This window comes from Bombus bifarius, unplaced genomic scaffold (assembly GCF_011952205.1).
Source record: "Bombus bifarius isolate JDL3187 unplaced genomic scaffold, Bbif_JDL3187 scf7180000007970, whole genome shotgun sequence".
NCBI lineage: Eukaryota > Metazoa > Arthropoda > Insecta > Hymenoptera > Apidae > Bombus > Bombus bifarius.
In genome coordinates, this window is record NW_022884356.1 from 1,253,441 (window position 1) to 1,275,865 (window position 22,425).

The 22,425-nt window shown below is 37.7% G+C and overlaps 1 protein-coding gene across 7 annotated transcripts in view; it reads right to left on the minus strand.

Moving 5' to 3' along the window:
* Nucleotides 1-22,425, minus strand: part of LOC117211529 — a 50,161-nt gene that overhangs the window by 7,653 nt on the left and 20,083 nt on the right. Inside the window, exon 1 of one of the 7 annotated variants that reach the window (XM_033455515.1) lies at nucleotides 16,280-16,306. The exons of 4 other annotated variants lie outside the window; for them this stretch is intronic. In XM_033455515.1, coding sequence (XP_033311406.1) covers nucleotides 16,280-16,291 — 12 coding nt within the window. In that variant the 5' untranslated portion in view covers nucleotides 16,292-16,306. Of the gene's footprint in view, nucleotides 1-2,069; nucleotides 2,302-7,462; nucleotides 7,522-16,279; nucleotides 16,307-22,425 lie in introns of those variants that run through there. 2 more of the 7 variants (XM_033455550.1, XM_033455560.1) reach the window with 2 other exon arrangements.

A 22,425-nucleotide genomic window follows, 5' to 3' on the forward strand; every position in this document is an offset into this window, starting at 1 on the left:
CGTGGATTGAGTGCCGCTCGAACGTTCGCACTCGACCAACGTGCTCCAGCGATTGATTTAGAGCTGATGTTAACGCGTACCGAGTACCAGCAGCTTTTTTAATCGACCACAAACTGAAAACTCCGCTGATAACGATCAAACGTTCTCTGACTGCCGGAGATGATCATCGGTGTTACCACGATCCGTGATAACGCACTCTTCAAAATGATTAAAACGAGATAAGTTTCGTGGACTAAGACGATTATCAACCGTACGGATGGTTTAGATAACATCGTCAATAAAACGTGCACGAATCGATGTCAAGTTTCGCGAGAGATACAGAGAATTTATACAGGGTGGTTGGTAACTGGTGGTACAAGCGGAAAGGGGGTGATTCTACGCGAAAAAGGAAGTCGAAAATATAAAATACAAATTTCTTTTTTTAATTTTTCCATCGAGACAACGATCTGCAGTGAGATCCGTTATAACGAGACGCGATAAAGTGCAGGCGTACCGAGCCAAAATTCAAAGTCGATTTTCTCGAAAACAAAGCCTCGAACGAAAAATTTGTATTCCATATTTTCGACTTCTTTTTTCGCGTAGAATCACCCCCTTTCCGCTTGTACCACCAGTTACCAACCACCCTGTATATTTGACAATATTTTTCAAAATATACAAAATACGTGGAAGTATCAAGCTATTTGATCGCTCTGCAAGTTCTATCTCTGTAGAAAGAGATAGTCGTGCGGTGAAATACGATGGCACATGCGTGCAATGATTTGCAACGAGTTCAGGTTTATGCAGGTTTGTATCGTCGACGTTAAAGAACGATCCCGAAAAGAGCTTTATATCAGCGTTTTCTCTACTTCTGCTTCATTTTCACCTTAACTGTACGCGTATCTTCGCCGGTTTCTCGAACATTCTAAAAATACCGATCGTCGTAACACTGTGCGTACCATCGATTTGTTATGAAACTCGGTAGACATTTATCAGCTATTTCCAAATAATCTTTGTATCTTTCGATCTAACAGTTGGAAATTATGTAAGTACGTTGCTGGTCGTCGAACGATAGGATTTACGAAGCGCAAAGATTAGAAGATCAAGGAAAATCGATCTATCGCGGCTTTCCCTCTCGTCTGCCTCTTCATTGGAATTTTAATTGCGCTTCAGGTGTTTACGCGTAAAAAATTGAATCTCTGGAAGAGATGTATTTACTCGAGTGGGAAGAACGTGTGCAGCAATCTAATAGTATCACATTCTTCGCCGTGATAAACACAATCGATCAGATCGAAAAATAAACTTCGATCGACGGGAAAGTCGATGCGTTATCTGGCTGTGGAAGGAGATTCGCGGTCGGCTGAACAACCGCGGCTACCTCGTCATCCAGAAAATCGGATACTTAAGTGAGTAATCGGTTGCTCAATCCGCTGCGGCGTGACTCACCGTCGGAAACACGAAGCAAAGAATTTGAAGAACCGGGGAGATCGCTGAATCACGAATGCTCGGCCATGGAAGATAGAATTTTTAAATGGCGAAATATAATTTTCATATCACGTACTTTTCTGTATCGAATTCTCTTTACTATATCGTTTTCCAATTATTGCGTTACGTAATTCGTCTCGATATTAAATTCGAAGCTAACTATGCTTGTCGACGTATGTTCAGAGAACCAATTAAGAGAGGACACAGCTTCGCGAAAGAATGCGCTTCTCTTAGGAATTTATTCCGACGAAATTCCATCGACTGATTTCGTTCTTCCTTCTAACAAAGATCGCGCATCGTTCCTAAAAGATTATCAAACTTACGTAAGCGAATATGTCAGACAAGATTAACTCCTACATAGAAGTGTAAGAGTCGATTCTCGTTCTAGTAAACGAAAAAAACGACTCAGCTATATAATTCGCGAAAAATTGTTAATTGGAAAAATTGAAAAGACGCTTGTCAAGAAAGAATCACGGAGAAACTGGAAATCTTCGCCGTGAAACTTGATTACTTTCTAACAAAAGGTATCCCGAAATACCTTTGTACCATTTACATTTGAATAAATCAATGAAGAAAAAAAAAGAAGCGATTTTCTAACAACTCACAACAAAGGAATGTCCTATCCTCCGTTAAAACCAGCAAGCTCTCGCAGAAAGTTGGCAGACCGCAGAGACGTACACGAGGCGGGAAAGTTTAGCACGGCTCGATTAAATCTTCTGACAAAGTGAGAAGTCCAGATACACAAAAAATCTGATACAGTTATTCGCACTGGCCGGTCATGCTCTCCTGACTGTAACCAGTTGCACCTGGATGCACGACGGCGCGCCGCGACGCGACGCCCGGTCTCAGCCTCTGCGAACGATGTCGCAATTTTCCAAGCTCTAGACCAACCTTAATCGAGATGCCGGAACAAACGTCACGTAACCGCTCCCTTTCCGCCTGCGAAACTCTCGCACTCGTTCATATCGAAATTGCAACTGGTGACGTCAGAGACAAGGAACGGCCGAAAGAGAGAAAAAAATGTCAGATTGCGAAATTCAAACGGTATATGCTACGGTGTATCGCTTTAATATCGTGATACGTTGATAAACGTGCTAAGGCACGGTATTACTATTCGCGATAACGATAATTATCGATTCTTCATTATCGATCGTCCGCGACGTATATGCAGGATGGTTGGTAACTGGTGGTACAAGCGGAAAGGGGGTGATTCTACGCGAAAAAATAAGTCGAAAATGTAGAATACAAATTTTTCGTTCGGGGCTTTGTTTTCGAGAAAATCGACTTTGAATTTTGGCTCGGTACGCCTGCACTTTATCGCGTCTCGTTATAACGGATCTCACTGTAGATCGTTGTCTCGATGGAAAAGTTAAAAAAAAAAATAAAAAAAATTTTATTCTATATTTTCGACTTCTTTTTTCGCGTAGAATCACCCCCTCTCCGCTTGTACCACCATTTACCAACCACCCTGTATATACGTCCTGTACGTTCGCATCGAGTCCGAGCGACGTATATGTACGTTCTATCTAGTTCGATCGAATCCGGGGCAGGTTTGTTCGCGATTTTGCTGCGTAATTATTTGTTTTAGTTATTTATGTATGAAACGCGATGGAGGAACTCGGCGTTGATCTCGAAGCTGCACGCTGAGTGGCGGTTTCTAAATTATATCGGAATTAATAGACGTTGATTAAAATGAATAGACGAAAGAATCGTTTACAGAAATTGTTCGACGAAATTTCTCGAATTAAAAGAATTAACGATAATATTGCTATACCGGTTTACATTGCATCGGTGTTATTATTAATAACAGTACTAATGTAATCAGTACACAGTGTTGTTATATCGATTAATATAAATGTAAAATAACATATTAATTGCATTAATATTAATAACAAGGTAATTAAGACGTGGTATTGTTAGTAATAACGATGCTAACGTAACGTAAGCCTGTTTCAAATTTGCCAACTGATAAAAAGCTTATGGATACTTTAACAGCAAAGAACTGAATTAATGTTCACGATGCGAACGTTTCGCCTTTATTACGTTTAAAGTTACATTTTCGGTTGTTCGCTTAATACGCGTAGGATAGCTCGTGGCACGTAAGACAAAATAACCAAAGTGTTCCAACGTTAGCGTATTTTCTTTACACGTTGTTAGATAGTGAATCACCGTTAGTAGAGCGTGCAAGTATCGGCAACTAAGCGATTGCGGATTTTGTCAATACCATCTAATGACAAAATCCGCAGTCACTTAGTTGCCAACTCGATATTACAATAAGCCTTGCCCTGTTTCGATGATTCATGAGAAGGCATAAAGACAGGATTCTTACGCTTGGTTCCTTTCCTTCTACGAAAGAGTGGACCTTCTCTTTCCTTCTTCTCTCTATCTTTTTTTTTTCTTTTAAGAAATATAAGAATTGTCGAATTTATTTATACGAAAAGAAAAGGCAGAGGATAAAGACCTTTTTTGGTATGGCGTACCGTTAACTCGCTACGCACCAAGGTCCGTCAGCATCGACGATCCTACCAAAAAATACCTCTTCTATGTGTCATGGTCGCGAAATAGTGGATTTTCTTGGTCCACGCGAAGCATCGAGCCAGGATACAAAAGTGACTCAGTGTTTTGCGTAGCTAAAGTAACAGAAACTTTTGTATTAATGAATTCAGTTATGTTAAAACCGAACCAAAGAGTAAGAAATTAATCGCTTCCATTAAATAATACATAAATACAAAAATAATACATAAATTAACGTTTACCGTAATAAATTTGAACAATGAAATAACGATTAGAAATATTTAGTGCTCAAAGGAAGAGTGATAAAATCATCAAACTTTAAAGCGTGCAATTTTGTAACTGTATCTACTTAAAACGCGTACAATCGAAATCCTCGAAATAACATTGAAATTCTTCGAAAAATAACTCTAAACGAGCGTTCAGCCGATCGATATCATCGTCAATATTATCGTTAATATTTAACGTTCTCAAAACGTTATCGTGCGTAGAACACCTTCCAGAGGATCAATATACGGGATATCCAGAGGTTTAACGTTGAAACTTTGCCAGTGTGTTCTATAAGTAGAAATAAGAGCGAAATGTCACGCGGCAGAAAGTGCATAAGCGTTTGATTAATAAGTTACAACGAAATTATGGACTGCGAGAAACGTACAATGTACACTCTTCCTCTAAATTTAATACAAGATAAAACAAGATAAACGTTCGTAGTAGATACTGATACGAGGCACATATGTTCGCTGTATGTGCACGATCGTACAACGACAAACGCGCCATGTATCGTTTCACTTTCGTTCTGTTCGCCTCGTTCGTAAATTAATCACTCGAATGAAAATCGCATATGAAGAAATAAGAGAAAATCGATCCAACGATAAATTCCATGGCACATCCATACCATCTTTGTATCGATAAACGAAGCTCTACGTTCCGTACTTCTTTTTCAGTTTTATTTCTACTTATAGAATACAGTGGCAAAGTTTGAACGCTAAACTTCCGCACACCTTGTATATCGTCGACAAAACGTTGGGAATTTCGACGATATTATTGGGCTGGCAACTAAGTGACTGCGGATTTTGCTATTAAGTGGTATCGACAAGATCCGCAATCACTTAGTTGCCAACTTGATCGTTGCCCAAATATTAACGATAATATCGATCCAACGATAATTTGCATGGCGCATCCATACCATCTTTGTATCGATAAACGAAGCTCTACGTTCCGTACTTCTTTTTCAGTTTTATTCTACTTATAGAATACAGTGGCAAAGTTTGAGCGCTAAACTTCCGCACACCTCGTATATCGTCGACAAAATGTTGAAAATTTCGACGATATTATTGGGCTGGCAACTAAGTGACTGCGGATTTTGCTATTAAGTGGTATCGACAAGATCCGCAATCACTTAGTTGCCAACTTGATCGTTGCCCAAATGTTAACGATAATATCGATCTAACGATAAATTCCATGACATATCCATACCATCTTTGTATCGATAAACGAAACTCTACGTTCCGTACTTCTTTTTCAGTTTTATTTCTACTTATAGAATAGTGGCAAAGTTTCAACGCTAAACTTCCGCACACCTTGTATATCGTCGACAAAATGTTGAAAATTTCGACGATATTATTGGGCTGGCAACTAAGTGACTGCGGATTTTGCTATTAAGTGGCATTGACGAGATCCGCAATCACTTAGTTGCCAACTTGATCGTTGCCCAAATGTTAACGATAATATCGATCCAACGATAATTTGCATGGCACATCCATACCATCTTTGTATCGATAAACGAAGCTCTACGTTTCGTACTTCTTTTTCAGTTTTATTTCTACTTATAGAATAGTGGCAAAGTTTCAACGCTAAACTTCCGCACACCTTGTATATCGTCGACAAAACGTTGAAAATTTCGACGATATTATTGGGCTGGCAACTAAGTGACTGCGGATTTTGCTATTAAGTGGTATCGACGAGATCCGCGATCACTTAGTTGCCAACTTGATCGTTGCCCAAATGTTAACGATAATATGGATCGTCTGTGAACGCTCCTAAAGAAATCTACAAAGCGATTAATCGTTATCTTTGCAAACTTTCGTCCCCAATTTTCTATTCGAAGCTGGTCAACTTCTTTTTCTTTCGAATTGCGATATTGAAAAAGGACTAATTTATGTCACCCTCGAGTGCCTGCCGCTCTCTCCTCCTAAATTGAACGGTCAAACGTTCCTTTTCGAATGCACAAAGCCTCCTGGGGCTTTCTTACATTAGAGATGACGAGGATGACGATTAAATGCCGTGTCACGTACTACTCCTTATTGTCGCTATTGTGTAATCTTGTTACTGCGTAACAATGTAGCGATTGAGACGTATGTAGTACAACGATATCTGGCTGGTCGGAGTAATTCCACTGTAATTCATTGTGACAGATGTTTAAGAAGGACCGAGATTCCGGATCGTGTCAAACAGCACGACCTTGTCAAGTGGCACGATTGAATGAATGATACCGCGTGTACAAGTTCCTGAACCGAGACACTGCGAGAAACTGGCAATCGTCGTTGGTTGTGTACTTAGCTATGTACGTACATGACACGTCCTCTTGACAAATTAACTCAAAGACGATATAATCAAGTTCAATAGCTCGATGATAATTCGATATAAAAGTAGCTTGGATATCGATTGCAAGGTTAATATTAATTTAGATTGATATTAATTTATAAGCTGTTTATAGACGGAATTGAATAGCTCGATGGTTTGAGAAAAGATAATTCGATATAAAAATAGCTTCAACATTGATCCGAAAGTTATAAAATAAACTAAATTTAATAGCCTCACGGTTCAAGAAGAGATAATTCGACTTAAATCTGGCTCGTAGATGAAATTTCATAGCTCGATGATTTAAAGAAAGACAATCCGATTTAAAAGCGTTTTTAATATTAACATAAATTTATATTTATGGACGAGAAATAGCTGCACGGCTTAAGAGGAAAATAATTCGATCGTAAACAAGCATACGATAAAGTTAGCACAGATTTAACAGATTTAACATTGCCGGTACGCTTGCGCGATATTTGACAAAATATCTTCACAGTTTCCGTGCAGCTATTTTTTTTAGCCATAAAATTCACCGTTTATTGCGAATATGTACCTAAAACTGTATTCTTGGACACAATAAACTTTAAATCTCCTCTCCTACTTTTTTTGCCATAGAGTATCCGCATCGAAGTATACCATTAATTATACTTATTAGACACAGCAACACGAATAAACTGCGCATGTTTACGCAAATTGAAATTTTTACGAATACGACGAAAGAAGTAGAACTCGACTATAAACTTGTTTCTTTATCTAAGCTCGTCGTAACTTTCATCGTCGCTTTGAATAATTTGTATATTTTTCTACGCCACAAATACGCGTGTATTATTATTATTTTTTTTTTTTTTTAATTTAAATTTCGCAAAAGCACAGAAAAATCCGCAGTCTACTTATCGACAACAGTACGTACGTGTACGTAAGATGAAAACGAGAGTATACGATCCTCGACGCGATTGCCAGTACTGCGTTTGAGTTAACTACACACAGCCAGGGGATCACCGTGTATATATACATATATATATATGAATGAATCATCAGAGATATAGTGGAACATGAGAAACACGAAACGCGTTGTAACTAGGAACGTTATCGATATGGAGAAGGTGGATGATAATGAGAGGCGCAACGATGGAGAAACGAGAGAACGCTTCCGCAAACGGTCCGTGCCACTTCGTTTCTAGACCAAAAAACCCGGCCGTTAATCGCGTTCTACGTACTCTCGTTCACGGTACACGGCTCTGTGGGCGTTTATTAATTCGAGCGCGATTAAATTTGATTTTCGAACGTCAATTACGGGAAACGAGCTCGGCGGTCCGTTCTACTTCGTTTATAGAGTGAACGCAAACAATCAGCTGATCGGAGCGTCTCTAGTTGGTAGTTGTACGTTTCTCCTATACATATTTCACAGGAAAAATACTCGATCCAGCGGGATCGTGTTATGCAACGTGATTCCAACTTTTCTGTGCCCCAACCGCGGCAGCGTAATCTACAAGTAGAATTAAGGAAAAAGCGTTGTACGTATTTAATTAGATTGTTGGAAACATTCGTAGCGTTTTTCATCGCGTTTCGTAGCATTCAAAGAGGATTACTCATCATGAAACCTCTGCTAAATATCTAGACGCTAACTTTAGCATAAATATTGTTGCTGGTTGAAAAGAGAAAGCGAAATTGATTAATTGTTATTGTATCGTATTTATATTCGTTTATTTGTATTATGACACTTATGCCTATTGCAATGATTTTGTGTATGTGGCTGCTTCGTACATTTTTTTTTTTATCTTAGTTTATACCCTGAAACTAAATCTTAATCCATCGTTCAATTATGTTTATCCGATTACGTGATACGCGTGTTATCTATTAGGTTGTTCCGAAAGTTTCTTTTACAAGGAAATAATAGTTTTATATTATTCTATTGGATTATGTACGATCCATTTTGTTCTATTTATTATATTTGTTACATTTCGTCTTTTGTGATTGTATTTGTCAGAAAATAGATGTATGTACATGTGCATCGTACGAGCGAGGAACGAAAGAGAAGAAAACAAAAGAAAAACGCCATGAAACGAGCGCATCGCGTATGTGTCGAACGAATGAATGTGCAATAAAACAAATTCATTCCTGTTTGACAAGTACAAGAGAATAGGGCGCTGTTCGTTAATATTTCAAGTTGTTATATTATACGTAAAATAGTTATTCCGTTCTAAATAAATTTTGCATTTAATAAAACGTGTGATATTACTTTAACGCTATTGTTCCGATAGAACAAAATCGATCATACAAATCAAAATAAATTTTCTTCTATTCTAAAAGAATGTCCTGCGTCTATTATTATAAAGCAAAAGAAACTTTTGAGGCGACCTAACATAATTTTTATTTGGTATACACATCGCATAGATTAGTAGGAAACAGTCAATTTTCTGTATCCGATATTCGAAAGCGCGAAAGTTTATTAATAGGAATATGGATGAGCCTGTCGATGTGTGACTCCCTGGTGGATTTTGCTGGTCAAACTTTCCTTAATTATCTCGTTGCGACGCGCATACGACGAGAAAATCGAGGAAAACGGATGATCAGATCGCAATGACTTTAAGGGGGCCTAAGGTTAATTCGTACAAAAATAAGGCACGTTTTTGTGAATTATTTGTGACGACACGGTTAAAATCTCTTTATTAAAACCAATAGTACATTAAAGTGTGACATTCGAAGAATATTGCATAAAATTTTCACGAAGAAATATTAAAAAATACGGCAATGGCAGCAATTATTCGGACGTGCCGATTTTGCGAAAATTTGCGGCTAATTTTCCCTTCAAAGTGTTCCAAAAAAGTGAAAAATTGAAATTTCGAAAAACCCTCCCAGCTTTACCCAGGGAAAACTGTTACCTAACGAATGAACTTTGATTTTTTCCGAGACACGTCCGAATAATCGCTGCCATTGCCGTATTTTTTAATATTTCTTCGTGAAAATTTTATGCAATATTCTTCGAATGTCACACTTTAATGTACTATTGGTTTTAATAAAGAGATTTTAACCGTGTCGTCACAAATAATTCACAAAAACGTGCCTTATTTTTGTACGAATTGACCTCAGCCCCCCAAAGAAGATAAAATACTCTGCAAGATTAAACTTCGTATCGGGGCAGCATTTTTTTGAAAAACTCCTCTCCGAATTTTCTGACAGTAGTCGGTGAATAACTGACGCACTGTATATCTTCTACGTGTCAGTGTTTTGGTATATCTCGTTTCTGCTCGTTCTTCTTTGTTCTCCCTATTTGTTGAAAGCTCTCAATTCCGCTTCACGCTTCCCTTTATAAAGTTTGCCAGTTGCCATATTTGTTGCTAGGTCGTTATTGTTACTATTTCGAAATTGATTAATTAACAAGCTCTCGTTTCCCAACAAGACGACATTGGCCGTTAATTAGAATGTGCAATTTCATTCGTCCCATCCATTGGATATCGGTACGTGCATGGTTATCACGGGTTGTTTGTTCTTATTTTAATCCAATGTTTTCAGTGGTGGAAAATCGGATAGCCGTACAAATACCAATAACTCGCTGAAAAAGCTATCTACTCGATGATGAAAAATTGGATGGTCGTGCGGATATTAATAATTACTCGAAGAAATTTATTGTTAAAAAAGAGACTTGGCGCTATAGAATACGAAAGGTCAACTATATTTGCTCCATCTATATTTACGTGACGTTAGTCGAGATAATTTATCGTGAAAGATAATTTTAATGTCACTTGTAACGAACAGACACCACCAAACATCCTATTGAACCGCAAACAAGGCAAGTCAAATACCTAGGACTCCACCTAGAAATACAACTCACATGGAAACAGCATGCTAAATCGATAATAGACAAAATACAGGCAACAAGGAGACAAATGCATTGGCTAACAAGTGGAAAATCCAAATTAAGCATAGACAATAAATGAAAAATATACAAAACGATCATAAAACCAATCTGGACGTATGGAATATCACTATGGGGGACAGCAGCAATCAGCCATGTAACCAAAATAGAAACAATGCAAGCTAAAATTCTTAGAACAATAGTAAACACCCCATGGTACGTTAGAAACGAGGATATACGGAAGGACCTGGGAGTACCAACGGTCAAAGAGGAAATTAGAAGACACGCAGGAAAATATTAGGTCATCCCATAAGTTTGTGTCGACTTTTGCGCATAAATTTCATGTGTCGATTTAGAAACATACGGCGATAAGGGACCAATGCACTTGAGCTTAGCTGATCGAGAACAGGCTAGAGCAGATTTTCGTGGGTATAAGATCGTAATATAGCGAACACAGTGACTTCTAACGGTAAAAAATCACGGGTGAAATGCGTATCCATTTTCGACATCTCGTGTTATATGAATTTCGGAAAGGAAGTTCTGTAACAATTGCCACGAAAAACATATCTGCTGTTTACGGAGAAAATGCGCTTTCATCTCGCACCTGTAGGAAGTGGTTGCAACGTTTTAGAGCTGGGAATTTCTGTTTAGAAGACGAGAAACGCTCCGGGCGTCCTGCTCAGACAGACGAAGATAAAATTCGGGATCTTGTTGAAAAATCACGAAGTTTGACGGTTCAAGAGATGTCGAATGTTCTGAAAATACCTAAGACAACGATTCGTAGGTGTTTAAAAAAAATAACATATACAACCGCTCGAAAAACGGCACGAACTTATGGGATCACCTAATACGAAGAAAGAATAGGAACACACCCAAACCGGCTAGCCTGTGGAAACGATCAACACCTGAAACATGGATAGAAGACTGAAAAGGAAGCATCCAGCAGACCTCGCAAAGGACACAACCTAACAAACACGAAGACGGTATCCCACTGGCGGTAGCCACCCACATGATAATCTAACAGCTAAAAAATTCTACCAAATGTCCAAACTCGACAAATTGTGAATGTAAACAATTAAATAAAAAAAAAAACTTGTAACGATAGCTTAATCCCTCTACGTTTTTTCAATCTTCTCCGCCGGGTTCGTACTTTACTAAACGTAAACGTTGACGAATTTCCGATGTCTCGATTCCATAAAATTTCTTCTTCCTTGAAACGTAGTTCGATGGGAAACATTGAAAACGCCTTGTATAAGAATCTGTCCGAAGCGTGGTTAAACTCGAGGGAAATTGGTTCCCTGAGCGATGCACACAACGTCGAGCTGGCTGGCAATAATTTGTGTTACGTAAGCGCATCTCGCCAACTCGTTTCCTCCAGCCGTACTTGATTCACTTTCCATATTTCGCCTGGAAGGTTGACCTTCCACTGGACTTTACGCGAATGGCTCGAATTTAAGCTCGAGCATCGAAGGTTGCCACGTAATAACTTCCAGATACAAACATGCATACGTAAACACACACTTACATACATACATATACACGTGACCTGAAAGATCGTCCTTCGTGTCCAAATACTCAAATTTCACAGCAAAGTTTTATTTTCCTCGTGCTACTTTATGATTGTTTACGCAGAGAGACGCAGGAACGTGTAGAATATATTTCTACGCTATAATTTATATATTCATAATCTACCCGTGTAATTTATTCCACGCTATATTTGTAATTCATATTAACTTTCATATTTTAACATTAATTTTAAGGATAATTGTGTGTATATCTTCTTCTTTGAATATAAATGTATTCTCATTTTTTTGTATAAATGTCTTCATCATTTTCTATGTATTTATAATATAAGTAATATGTAATATTCGATAATTATTTATTATGTGTATATATATATATATGTAAGTCTATTTATTAAAATATATATCGCTGTTTTAAATTAATAACGAAATATGAAAAATCTGTGAAAGATAAGGCATGAAAAGAACGAAAAAAGAGGTTCTAGACTGTTCTAGAGTGGCTAGAGTGTCAGTCGAAGACCGCAGAGGCGTGCATTATCGAACAGCCGCGTTGCTTCCACTTCTCAGGCTAATGGCCATGAACTGATTAGGCTGACGAGATCGAGTCTTTCTTTCTATCGTTCGTTAACAGGTAACTACGTATGCATATAGCCCGCTTCAATCGAGGCAAAGGTTAATTTTAGCGATTGACACTACGCTCTCTAATTGCTCGTTAATCACGTTTCTCGTAGATAGAGCAATCGCCCTTGAATAACCTTTCCGTAGTTCTGTCCACGTTTGTACTATGTTCGTCATCGGGAACTCTCAATGCCTAGATAAATTATGATTTATGGCAATAATTTACAAGGATATTGCAACGATATGAATTTCTTTTTTTTTTTTTCTCAATTTATTTCAACGTCGATTGCTAAGGTAATTTTTTGTCTAGAACTTATCTTTATTCGACTAATTACAACGTATAATTTGATCGTAATCCAAATCGATCTAATCGATTGGATCGCGAGAATTTCTCACGATCGTTTACGACGACAAAGAAATAATTTGATTTTCAGGAGACAGGTTTATTAAAATTTCGATTGCTCGCAAGGTGGATATTTCGTGAAAAAAGAAGAGGAGAAACAGGTAAGCATTCCTTCGCGAGTTTCGAGATCGTACAAAGTTTCGGATTCAAGTTTCGCGAATATAAAAACCAGGTCTCATCCTTGCTTTTATTATCCGCTAATTTGAAATTTCAAATTTCCTTCGTCGACGACTTTCGAGTGCTCTTTTAAAGCGGAATATTAGGTCGGTGCATATCAAACAGCGCCTTCTACGATAAAAGTTTAATTCCTCCCCAACGTATCGTACATTTAATCGAAATTGTTGGAATCATATGCAAGTTATTCTTATTTTCCATTTTTTCAGGGACCATCTTGTTTCGTTATTCCAGACTCGTAAGCATGACTCTTTGAAGCATAATTTCGCGACTCAAAAAAATCTCTTACAGCGGAATTCTTGCAATTTCTTCGTTTATAAACCTCGTTAATACGATTTACGCACTAAAAAATTTCTCGGATGAAGTAGGAGACGTCAAGCTTCCTCAAATGCTAATTTTACCGCAAACCTTCGTGGTATTTTTTCCAAATTTTCGCCCAAGAAAATCGCACGAATAATAGAGCGTGATATTTTTATCATAAATCTTGCCAACATCGAATGTTTCGATTTCTACGATAGCAAATTTCTTCTTCTCTGATATAATTGACAATCAACGACGGGACAAGATCGAAGGCGCGATATTTGCGCGGCAAATTTAAACTTCGAGCGAACCACAAGCCAAACGATCTAATAAATGCAAGGAAGATAAAGATGGAAGAGCGGTGTATGCTCCGTATTACAGGCACGAACGTTCCGACTTCTCTTCCGCGTTTTCGCCGCGAAGAAAAGATTAGTTCCGTTCGCAACAAGTGATCGTTAACACGTTCGCGGTCATGTAGGTCACGATAGTTGTTGCGCAGGAGTTCACGTACCACATGTAGGTCGACATCGACACAGTGTGAACCGGACAATCTACTTATCGTTGCTTCTGAACAAACAACGTCGCCCACCTGAGAACCTACTCGTCTCGAGCAATTCTCGTAATTGCCCGACGAACGCGAGCGAGTTTATACGTTCACCGCCACCGACGGTCATCGCTTACTAAATATTTGTAATTGTTATATGTTTTGTAATTTATAGTTATATATAATAAAAAATAAACTGAATATTTTGGAAGTATTAAAATAAGACGAGATTTTATCAAATCTCTTAAATTTCTTCTTATTATTATTTAATTATAATTATATACAGGGTGGTTGGTAATTGGCGGTACAAGCTGAAAGGGGGTGGTTCTACGCGAAAAAAGAAGTCGAAAATATAGAATAAAATTTCTTTTTTTAATTTTTCCATCGAGACAACGATATACAGTGGGATTCGTTATAACGAGACGCGATAAAGTGCAGGCGTACCGAGCCAAAATTCAAAGTCGATTTTCTCGAAAACAAAGCCTCGAACGAGAAATTTTTATTCTATATTTTCGACTTCTTTTTTCGCGTAGAATCACCCCCTTTCCGCTTGTACCACCAGTTACCAACCACCCTGTATAATTGAAGTTAGAAGTGTGCACATAACCTTACTATTATACAGGGTGGTTGGTAACTGGTGATACAAGCGGAAGGGGGCGTGATTCTACGCGAAAAAAGAAGTCGAAAATATAGAATAAAATTTCTTTTTTTAATTTTTCCATCGAGACAACGATCTACAGTGGGATTCGTTATAACGAGACGCGATAAAGTGCAGGCGTACCGAGCGACAATTCAAAGTCGATTTTCTCGAAAACAAAGCCTAGAACGAGAAATTTTTATTCTATATTTTCGACTTCTTTTTTCGCGTAGAATCGCCCCCCTTCCGCTTGTACCACCAGTTACCAAACCACCCTGTATAATATATAATTTCTTGGACTAATAGATTTTCGGCGATGTTAACGATTTACAAGGGAGGACGCGCAAATTCAGGAAATTATGCAGCTTCGAGGATACGCAAAGGATATAACTTCGCTCTTCCGGGGTGAAATTGACCCACGGAGGTCCCTTTATTTTCCGATCTCGCGTTATTCCGTTAAAAAGACTCTTCCGATAAAAGTTACTTCTTTCAGTTAGGACTAACATTTGGTAAAAGATCGATCGACGTTACAGCGAGTTGTAAGGGAAAATCGGAAAATAATCGGATTCTTGTGGCTCGATTAAAACCCGGGGCAGCAAACAAAAATTGCGTGATACAAACATACGTACATTTTATACCTCTGCATCGAGTTTCATAATTTTTTACTCATCAGAAATCTATCAAAAGTGCACAGGTACAATATTTTAAGACGACAACGAAAAAATAGAGAAAAAGAAATTACGCGTATTGTGCAACAGGTAGAAAGAAGACAACGCGGAACACATATTACTGGAAAGTGTTCTATATGAAGAAACGAGAGCAGCGCGTTTGAAGAGAAGAGAAGAGAAACAGTGGAAGAGACAGTGGCGGTATAAACTGAAGACGATGCAAGAAGACTACTTCATTATGTACAAGAAACAGTGAAAATATGAGCATTGTGCTGAAACGAACGAGAGAAGCTCAGGGACACAGGACTACACCGAACACTCATTTGCTTAAGTACACGTTTGCTTAAGTACACATACAGTATTAAGTAGCTGCGGATCTAAGCGACAGACTATAGCAGCTATTACAAATTGGTACTGTTTTATGACATTTTCGATAAATGCAAGAAACGTTAATGAGTTGTATAGCGTAGGTTTACTTAATTACAGCGTACTTGCTTAATTATAACGATAACGAAATAATATTTGAGCAAATGTTATAACGCGAGTGTTAAGTATTTAAGGTAAGCAAATATAAATCTGATTAAGCAAATTAAGTAAAAGTGAAAGACAAATAGAAATAAGTAGAAAGTAAAGATAAATAGAACCATTTAGCTACGTGAACTTGAGCTAAGCAACGTTTAACGATAAGAAACGACGAAAAGTGAGATTGAAGTGAATGTAAACCATCCAACGATATACAGCGTATAATTGACAAATTGTAACATGTGATAACACGTACTACGATAAAGAATACGAAAAATGAAATTTTATGGTGCAGTATGTATACTATTTACAAGAAAACGAAGTTACACAAAATATGCTCTTACGCATGAACAAAACAAATAGAAAATAAACCAGAACAACGATCATAAATTAATCTAAACTCTATCAGCTGTTCGTACAATTAACCGCGTCTATCCCTTATAATTTATATTATTATCTATCTACATAAATCTACATCTTACGTATTGCCCCATATCTTCTTTGTTATCGTATTTCCTCCCCTGATTTCTCAGTCCAACTTTCCTCTACACATTCCCCTTGCTCCTTCCTCCTTCTTTGCCCTAATTGCTTTGCCCACTCCAATTTATAGCGCGATATATTTCAATCTATCGCAGCTCCCACAGTAAAATATATAAGAACGCGTTATTACGAATATCACCGTGCTATTTATCATAGTACTGGTTGCAGGATGATAATTAATTATCGTTCGTATCTGTTGTTTATCGTGTCAATTTGCCCCGGTTCGATAATGCTATTCTTTTCTGCTCCTGTCACAACGCAATATCATTGTGCAAAGATTGGATTTTTTACTAACATCGGACGTATTTTGTTATTGATATTTACCGCTTTCTGTATATTTTTACTCGCGGCTATATACGGGGTGGTTGGTAACTGGTGGTACAAGCGGAAAGGGGGTAATTCTACGCGAAAAACGAAGTCGAAAGTATAGAATAAAAATTTTGTTTTTAATTTTTCCATCGAGACAACGATCTACAGTGAGATCCGTTATAACGAGACGCGATAAAGTGCAGGCGTACCGAGCTAAAATTCAAAGTCGATTTTCTCGAAAACAAAGCCTCGAACGAAAAATTGTTATTCTATATTTTCGACTTCTTTTTTCGCGTAGAATCATCCCCTTTTCGCTTGTGCCACCAGTTACCAACCACTCTGTATATACTTTCATTTACGATTTTATATATTTTATGTAATTTCAATTCTGAATTACTGCTTATTTATATATTTTGCATATATTTTTCATTAATTTTGTATATTTTCGTTTACGATTAACAGGACTGCGAAACTCGACACATTTACCGGAAATTAAAAAGCGCGCAGAGGTAGGAGGACGCGCGTAACACGCAAAACTCTGTAAACTATGGAAAAGCGGGGAATAATATTTCGTAAGCGAAACTTCGATTCTACTTCGCGTTTCTTTCTATCGTCCGGCGATTCATTTCGATTGAATACGGCGTTCACGCGCACCGATTTCCTATTTGTATCGCGATAAATGAAATTAAAGAAGTTGTACACCCGAATTCCATTTACTGGGACGAAATCTCCGTTAATTCGGTTGCACGTGCTTCTGTCGATTCGATTCGACTTCTGCTAAATGAATAAAAAATCATAAATAGGCGGACAGAGCCTATGAATTTGCATTATACGAAATCGATGAATCCAGACGAACGAGCAAGCTCTACCGTACGTTCAAGCGATTCTCCACTGTCCCTCACGCGAGAACTGTTTTACAACGACGACGTTGAAGAAAAAACGACGATGGTGAATTGTTTGCACTAGCAGATTGCATAATAATATCACAGCCAGGCATCCTACTGGTCGATCAAGTAGAACAGGTTTCAAATCCTATACTGTCCACTCAGGCATCTGTCGATCGATATCGAATCGAATGGCTAAGGTCGTCCGGTAAGAAGTTGTTAAAAAGTCCGACAGGGAAAAGAAACGGTGCGATTTACGTGGTTAAAAAAGCGTGCACGTAGAAAGGTTGTCTCGATAGCGGAACGATTTTATTTACTACCTCGAGAGACGTTCACTCGGAGGGGCCGCCGAGTTGTTTCAACGTGAAAGAACTGCTTTGCCATTCACTCGATTCAATGAACATCCTTCCGTAACGAATAATCGACCGATGATAACTGCATACATATTTATCTGTAGCCAAGCAGAATCGTGAGAATCTCGTGGAATCTCGTCTGAAATCGTATAACATGCGGTTGGTCGTGCGAAAATACCTGCGCCAGTGTTTTATATTCAATTACATTCGCCTTGTTAATAATTGCTCGTTACACATTCTGTTTTATTTCCAAACGATTATAGGATAGCATAATAAATATTCATTGACATTATCTGGTCGAATGTTTTACGCTTGATTTTCAAGGTACACGTATAGTCGTTCTACATGCACGTTCTATATTTTATTTTCCGGTTAACCAGAGACGCGAGGAAAAATTGGGTCGCATAGCTGACAAGCGAATTACTTCGATCGCGTAGGATCGTAAGGTAAACGTCATTACAGGATAGAATGGTAAATATTAATTGGCGAATATCTGGCTGAACATTCGGTGCTTAACTTTCAAAGTATAAATTGTTCGCTATGCATATATCGTATTTTATTTTCAAATTAGCCAACCGTCAGGCGAAATTGCCTCTCACAAGTGAGAAGCAAATTACATCACCGCGATCACGAAATCAACGATACGCTGCGAAGAATAGAACGACGGAAGAAACCCGGTGGGGAATATTAGGGAACAAATTACTGAAAAACTAATTGAACAAGATAAAATGAAAATCTACGTATAGCGAAGCACACGGAGATATTAAAAATTAAACGAATTAGAAACTAAGGGCATTCTGTCCGGAGGAGTATTATATGAGGAAGAATATTAAGTCGAATTAGAAGCAGAGAAACGTCAGGAAACGGATAAGATCGACAATTATAGAAACTAGAACGCTGAAGTAAAATTTGAAATACGCTGTACCTATGCTACGATATATTGTATCGTGTTATCTATGCTACGTATCACGTCACATTATGTTGTTCCATGCTATGTTAGCTAGCTATATACATCGTGTTATATTCTGCTATAATTTATTATACAGGGTGGTTGGTAACTGGCGGTACAAGCGGAAAGGGGGTGATTCTACGCGAAAAAAGAAGTCGAAAATATAGAATACAAATTTTTCGTTCGAGGCTTTGTTTTCGAGAAAATCGACTTTGAATTTTCGCTCGGTACGCCTGCACTTTATCGCGTCTCGTTATAACGGATCTCACTGTAGATCGTTGTCTCGATGGAAAAATTAAAAAAAAAAATTTGTATTCTATATTTTCGACTTCTTTTTTCCGCGTGTACCACCAGTTACCACCACCCTGTATAATAGTAAGGTTATGTGCACACTTCTACCTTCAATTATACAGGATGCTTGGTAACTGGTGGTACAAGCGGAAAGGGGGTGATTCTACGCGAAAAAAGAAGTCGAAAATATAGAATACAAATTTTTCGTTCGAGGCTTTGTTTTCGAGAAAATCGACTTTGAATTTTCGCTCGGTACGCCTGCACTTTATCGCGTCTCGTTATAACGGATCTCACTGTAGATCGTTGTCTCGATGGAAAAATTAAAAAAAAAATTTTTATTCTATATTTTCGACTTCTTTTTTCGCGTAGAATCACCCCTTTTCCGCTTGTACCACCAGTTACCAACCACCCTGTATTACGCCGAAAATTATACCTTCACACTAACAGATATTGCACCAGGCTTTAAGCCGGACTACGATAAACAGAAAATAATAATAATAGTAATATTTCTTGTATAAATCTAACGTTACAGAATCGAATAACAAACGTTTATTGAGAATTTCTGAAATTTCAAATTCGATACCCAGAATATAATCGTTCGTTGGCGTATCCTATTCCATTTTTTTTTTATCGACTATTCCCACGAATATGATCGTCGAGTGGAACGTAGAAAAAATATTCGAGGAGAACAAATTTCAACTTCTTATCTTATTATGTCGCTCTAAACTAACATGAAATACACACGCGCCTCTAATACGTCCGAACAGTTCCGTGACCAGCCGTGCATATACACTGTTGCTCGTGATTATTCGTACGACTTGAAAGGTCGTTGGACATCGCTTGAATAATTGAAATTTGAGACACGTAAACACGCACAATTTCTAACCAGCGATACAATCAGAGGACGATATTCTTTGTTCGAAGAAAGGTTCGTATATAGGTTTTAACAGTGGCAACGAACCATTATTTAACTTTTATGGCACGAGCCAAGTATTAAAGCTGCATTGTTCGAATAATTATGGCTGGTAATACAGTGGGACATAAGCATGTAATTTGAAGAGAGAGAGAGAATCGGCGGCGCGCCTCAGAATGAAAATACATAGGGAACAGAGAACATCTGTGTGTGTGTGTGTGTGTGTGTGTGTGTGTGTGTGTGTGTGTGTGTGTGTGTGTGTGTGTTTGGTAACGAGCCACGCAATCGGATGCAACAATAATAAATTAAATAATTAATAGTAATCAGAGTTTGGATATAGGTAGGTTTATTAATAGTAATAGCAGGGGATAGGCTAATTGATAGTAATAACAATAAGTGTATGACATTCGTGTCGTACATTCGAATTAAAGATTAACAGAATCTTTTTCGTGCAAGGAGTAGTTGGTATGATAATTTTAAAGCACATTTTCTTTAGGAAAAGATACTTTACGCTGTTGAAAAGTCACGTTGTTCGTTATATACAGGGTGTTCGCGTTGTTACTACCATTTTTCTCGTAAAGTATAAGGAAAAAATATTATCGATGATTCAAAGTGAACTAGATATTCACGAAAATATCTTCTCGACGAATGCAAAAATGCACGTGCATTTTGCGGTTCTATTATCTTTTTTTTAGTGGCAACCTTTTTCTTTTGGAGCGCGTTAAATCCTCTCGACATTCTACCTATTGGTTGGCAACTAAATTATTGCGGATTTGTCCATTAGGTGGTATTGACAAAATCCGCAATCACTTAGTTGCCAACCCAAAGCCATCAGTATAACATGGTCGAAGACCGATTAATTCTAAAAGATGTTCTAACTGTAATTTCATGGAATTCGTCGTATCAAAGAAGAAGGAAATATTCTCGAGAATTAGAGTTAAAATCATTTATAACGATGATTTTCAATTGTTTATTTCTACTACCTTTTGCCTCGGTTTTCTCTACCATATAATAATTTTTTTTTTTTATTTATTTGTTGAAATTACAATCAATTCTCGCGTTGAGAATACCATATAATAATAACAAAGATAACTATAATAATAACAAGAATAACACTTTATATCACATCGTCGTTCACATTTTGCGTTATTTACGACGTTCACTGCTCGTGTATGAAAATTTCAAAGATATTGCGAACTTATATACAGGGTGGTTGGTAACTGGAGGTACAAGCGGAAAGGGGGTGATTCTACGCGAAAAAAGAAGTCGAAAATATAGAATAAAAATTTTTTTTTTTTAATTTTTCCATCGAGACAACGATCTACAGTGAGATCCGTTATAACGAGACGCGATAAAGTGCAGGCGTACCGAGCCAAAATTCAAAGTCGATTTTCTCGAAAACAAAGCCTCGAACGAGAAATTTTTATTCTATATTTTCGACTTCTTTTTTCGCGTAGAATCGCTCCCCTTCCGCTTGTACCACCAGTTACCAACCACCCTGTATAATTCGAGAAACGAGTCTTTTAACTCATCCTGTTACTCTGTCCTCTTCAGGATAAGAATTCAGGACACGGATTCATTCGACTTCAAATCAATTAAATCTAGATCTACGTGCGTGATAAATATTTCTTTTCACTTTCACGCCATTCGTTTCGTCTCTCTCGCTAGTACTACTGAAATTCGTTTTGGTTCACTAACCGACCGTTTTCTTTCCTGGAGTCGGCCAGTACGCGCCACGTGTTTCGTGCTTTCACTCGTTAAGCGATCGCATTTTTCCTTCTTCCTTTTCCTTTATTTCTTTTTTTTTCTCTTTTACTTTTTTACTTGTTATGACGTAAGATGTTTTATGGAAAAAGTTTTCAATCGCGATCGTTCGTTTGCCAATCGAACTACCATAATTATCTATCCATCGAACTATAATCAGATTTATATCAGATTTGTATGGCTTTACAAGAGATTCGAATGCAAATAATATGAAAAAGATATCCAAAGTAAATAAAGTATTCTTTATTATTATCATTTATTCTCTTCGTCCATTTCTTTTTGGATTTCAGTAATACCGCTCGTTGCAAAACATCGAGCTTACTTGTGCCAAACTTGTAAATCAAAGTTTACAACCTGAAACCTAAATCCTTAGAACCTAGTTACCCAATCTGTGGCGACATTCTTTCGGTAATACGCAAATTATAGCGCTTGCTATAGTACCTGGTAGGCAAAACAATTTTCCATGTAATTTCAATTCTCTTAATTGTTATTCTCAGAACAATAAAGTTGCAGAAAAATTCGCAGTAAAAGTACAAATAGTAGGACAGAAGATGAAAATAGTAGGACAACCGTATCTGATATGGGACACCGTAATATCTCGACAAGTGTTTTTAATATTTCACAT